Below are 4,113 nucleotides of genomic sequence, written 5' to 3' on the forward strand. Positions count from 1 at the left end.
AAACAAGAGACAAAAACAGTTTCGAACATATTATCTAATACGTTCTAGTTCCACGTAAAATACTATATTTCTCAGGACAGACGCTAGCGGGTGTAGAGGGGACTGAACCTCCTGAAGCGTCGTTGGTTCTCCAAGCTAATGCCATTCATTAATCCAATTTTTAACTTATTTGAGATTTGGCCCCAATATGCGTTTCATAATAATTTAGCAAGCTTTCGCTTTTATAAAAGATATTTATTAACAAATCCAAAACATGTATATAAATATAACAGTACTGTCTGTTGTTTGTCCATGTAACTACTCAACAGAGTGTGGAGTTTTGCGGTTTTTATGGGCGTTTTTTTTTTACCACTATTTTGCCCCCTGTTGATGTATCTTCACCGACTGTAAAATTTTACACGTATCTTTACCAATGAATAGTTTGTTTGTAGTTAGGCACAAAGCTACGCAATGGCCTATTTGTGCTGTGGTATCGAAACCCGGTTTTTAGAATTATAAATTTGTAGACTTACCGCTGCGCGACTGGGGGCACCAATTAATATAGTTGTAACTTGATTTACTCCCATCCACAAACATGCACGTGTGTGTGCATGAATTACCGAAAACGTAAAAAAAAAATGTGAAAGCTCAGTGAAGTTGACCTATAAGCCAGCTCAAATTCCCAAACTTGAGTTATTACCGACATATTAAAAATGTCGTTTTATCAAGACTACGTAAATAATATAAACTTTACTTCAAACTCCGAAAATACAAAGTTATTATCTATTAAGTCTATTTTAGAGACCTGTATCCCTTGATAAACTATTTGTGACAATTATCTGACATAAAACATAAATTTGAAATTCGCAAGTAAAGAATTATTGAATTAACAATGTCCTCCCCCTATAATTCTACGTGAATTTTTATAAGCCCTAACGTAATGCTCTGTTGTTGTTGTTTTTTAATACCCACACTCCTTAATATGATTTATTACCTATTATGTTAGAAATTTACCATCAATTTGACAAAAATTAGTTTAGTTGTCTTTTAAAACACTGGGATAATGCTTCTAAGCTGTTTTGGTGGCTTTAACTAAAAATAGTTAAAATTAACAAATTACAACAACTTGTCTTAGGCAAGTACATGTGAATTTGCGAGTTATAGTTTTCCCAAAATAATATATATTTGCGCAAAGGCTATCTGCGCATAGTCTCTTCTAGTATTTAACTGACTGGAAGATTTGTTTGTTTGTTTGTTTTGAACTTCGCGCAAAGCTACACGAGGGCTATGTGCACTAGCCGTCCCTAATATAGCAGTGGATGGCTCATTTCAAGATATGTGTAAAGCATATTAACCCCCCAGTAAGAGCCATTTAATGGGGTTGATGATACCAATCTATGTTTTCTGTGAAATCTAACATGCGTGGTCCTACATTTGAAGTTCTGTTTATATTATGTAATCCAATCACTACAGTTAGGCCTAGATCTAAATCTTAAATAAATCATAACATACTCGTATGCAGCCATGATTGGATGGAATTATTGCTCTTCACCAATTAGATCACGTTCTAGATCTGTCTAAGTTCAGACTAGCCTGCCATAGGTTTCAAGCATGTGGTGGCATTTGCACAATGTAGGAACCCCCCCCCCCCCCAAACCAAAAGGGAGCCAGCCAGTAATAGCAGTGCTTATAAAACTGATGATAATTTATGTGAAATTAGCCACAATAATGTTGGGTGTTTGTAGCGATTCTAAGAATGCTCATTTATCTGAAGAAAAAAAAAATACCAATTTAGCGATATATGGTCATTTGTTGGGGCCAATTTTTTGACATCCAAAAATCTCTTCTGACTTACAACACAATATTTTTATTTAGTTGAGGTTTAGTTTGTTTTTATTTTGAATTTCGCGCAAAGCTACACAAGGGCTATCTGTGCTAGCTGTCCCTAATTTAGCAGTGAAAAAACTAGAGGGAAGGCAGCTAGTCATCACCGCCAACTCTTGGGCTACTCTTTTACCAACGAATAGTGGAATTAACAGTCAAATTATAACTCCCCTACAGTTGAAAGCGCAATCATGTTTAGTGGGATGGGGATTCGAACCCACGACCCTCAAATTATGAGTCAAGTGCTCTAACCACTTGTCCATGCCATGCTTTTTGAGATTTAGTATGGGAGATTATATATGTTCCCAAAGAGACACAGTTGAGGTACTAACACAACACAAGGTGTAAACTTCTGGTACCCATCATCTTAAAACTAGCCACACCTGAGATCTTGGTACCACAACTAGATCCAGCTGAGATCTTGGTACCCATCATCTTAAAACTAGCCACACCTGAGATCTTGGTACCACAACTAGATCCAGCTGAGATCATGGTACCACAACTAGATACAGCTGAGATCCTGGTACCACAACTAGATCCAGCTGAGATCATGGTACCACAACTAGATCCAGCTGAGATCAACTAGATCCAGCTGAGATCTTGGTACTACAACTAGATCCAGCTGAGATCTCGGTACCACAACTAGATCCAACTGAGATCATGGTACCACAACTAGATCCAGCTGAGATCTTGGTACCACAGCTAGATCCAGCTGAGATCTTGGTACCGCAGCTAGATCCAGCTGAGATCTTGGTACCACAACTAGATCCAGCTGAGCTCTTGGTACCACAACTAGATCCAGCTGAGATCTTGGTACCACAACTAGATACAGCTGTTTAGGCAAAAAAAGAGCAACAACAACAGATGTTGGTCAGCTCCAAACCAGACACAGATGAAATTTCAGCAACTGTTTTACTGAAGATAAACATTAATTAGCTCCAAGAATCTAAAGTTTTATTAGCCAGATGCTATTCAGAAACAGGAGACGTGACCTGTCTGTTAACTTCAATCTAAAGTAAAAACTTTAGAAAGGAAATGCACACATTCATTAGCCCAAAGCTGTCGATGTTAATAAAGAAAAGAAAAGTAAAACTACTTTGTCGGTAAATAATCTTTGTAGGCAATAATATTTTAACAGAATTGGCATGGTTATCTTGACATGGCTATTTGTCAAATATTGGCTAAAAATTTCTTGGCATTATGGTGGTTTAAGAATATATTAAAAAAAAAAAACTTGTAAAAGAATTTTAGATGCACTTCTAAAATGTTGCGCATAACTTTTATTGTGTATTTGTCATTAACTTGACACCGTAATGATATAATCTTACAATGAATTATACTACAGATGAGGAATTTGATGATAGGATAACAAAAGTGGATATTAAAATAAAAAGCATAATACAATAGTAAACACTGTAGAAATACAAACTAGAATACTGATGACATCATACCAGTATACAGTAACGATTACCAACACAGAAAGATTTGGTAACACTGTTTATGTAGCCACAAAATATTATTTCACTATCACACACAACAGTGCTTCAGCTATTAAAAGAATTTAGTTTTCACATTTATACCTTGTCTTCCAGTATCCAAAGTTAGCTGTTTCAGATATTTCCTCAATCACTAGATGACCTACAAACCTAAGTAGTCTCACTTTACAGTCTGTCAGTACCGATTGATACCGAATAGCCGAACCTTATGGAACTGGGGCAGTTTGGGCAACAGAACTAACAGCAAGGACGCGAAGTTGATAGTAAAATGAAATGAGTCATTCTTGGTGTAAAAGCTTGTCAGGAAAAACCTGTAATAAAAATAAGCTTAATCACAAAGAAAACCTGTATTATAAAACAAGATGAACTTGAAAAAACAACAACTACAAACAGGTTTATTCAAAAACAAAACTATAATACAAAACAAAATGAATTTGAAAGTAACCACAATAGAAAAAAAAATATTAGTAAAAAAAAAAGAAACAACAGCATAAGGCAAGTTTAATCAGAATAAGACAAAGCGGAAAGAAACTACGATAAAACAATATTACTTAAAAAAGAAACTACAGCATAAGGCAAGTTTAATCAGAATAAGACGAAATGGAAAGACTCTTCGATAAAACAATATTACTTAAAAAAGAAACTACAGCATAAGGCAAGTTTAATCAGAATAAGACGAAATGGAAAGAAACTACGATAAAACAATATTACTTAAAAAAGAAACTACAGCATAAGGCAAGTTTAATCAGAATAA

General features: G+C 35.3%; 1 protein-coding gene across 1 annotated transcript in view; it reads right to left on the bottom strand.

The window, feature by feature from the left end:
* Positions 1-3,126: 3,126 nt before the first annotated feature.
* Positions 3,127-4,113, bottom strand: part of LOC106462403 (ORM1-like protein 1) — an 8,193-nt gene continuing 7,206 nt past the window's right edge. Inside the window, exon 4 of the mRNA XM_013922329.2 lies at positions 3,127-3,670. Within this exon, the coding sequence (XP_013777783.1) occupies positions 3,535-3,670 (136 nt within the window). The 3' untranslated portion in view covers positions 3,127-3,534. The remainder of the gene's footprint in view (positions 3,671-4,113) is intronic.

Source organism: Limulus polyphemus, unplaced genomic scaffold (assembly GCF_000517525.1).
Source record: "Limulus polyphemus unplaced genomic scaffold, Limulus_polyphemus-2.1.2 Scaffold1157, whole genome shotgun sequence".
NCBI classification, from domain to species: Eukaryota; Metazoa; Arthropoda; class Merostomata; order Xiphosura; family Limulidae; genus Limulus; species Limulus polyphemus.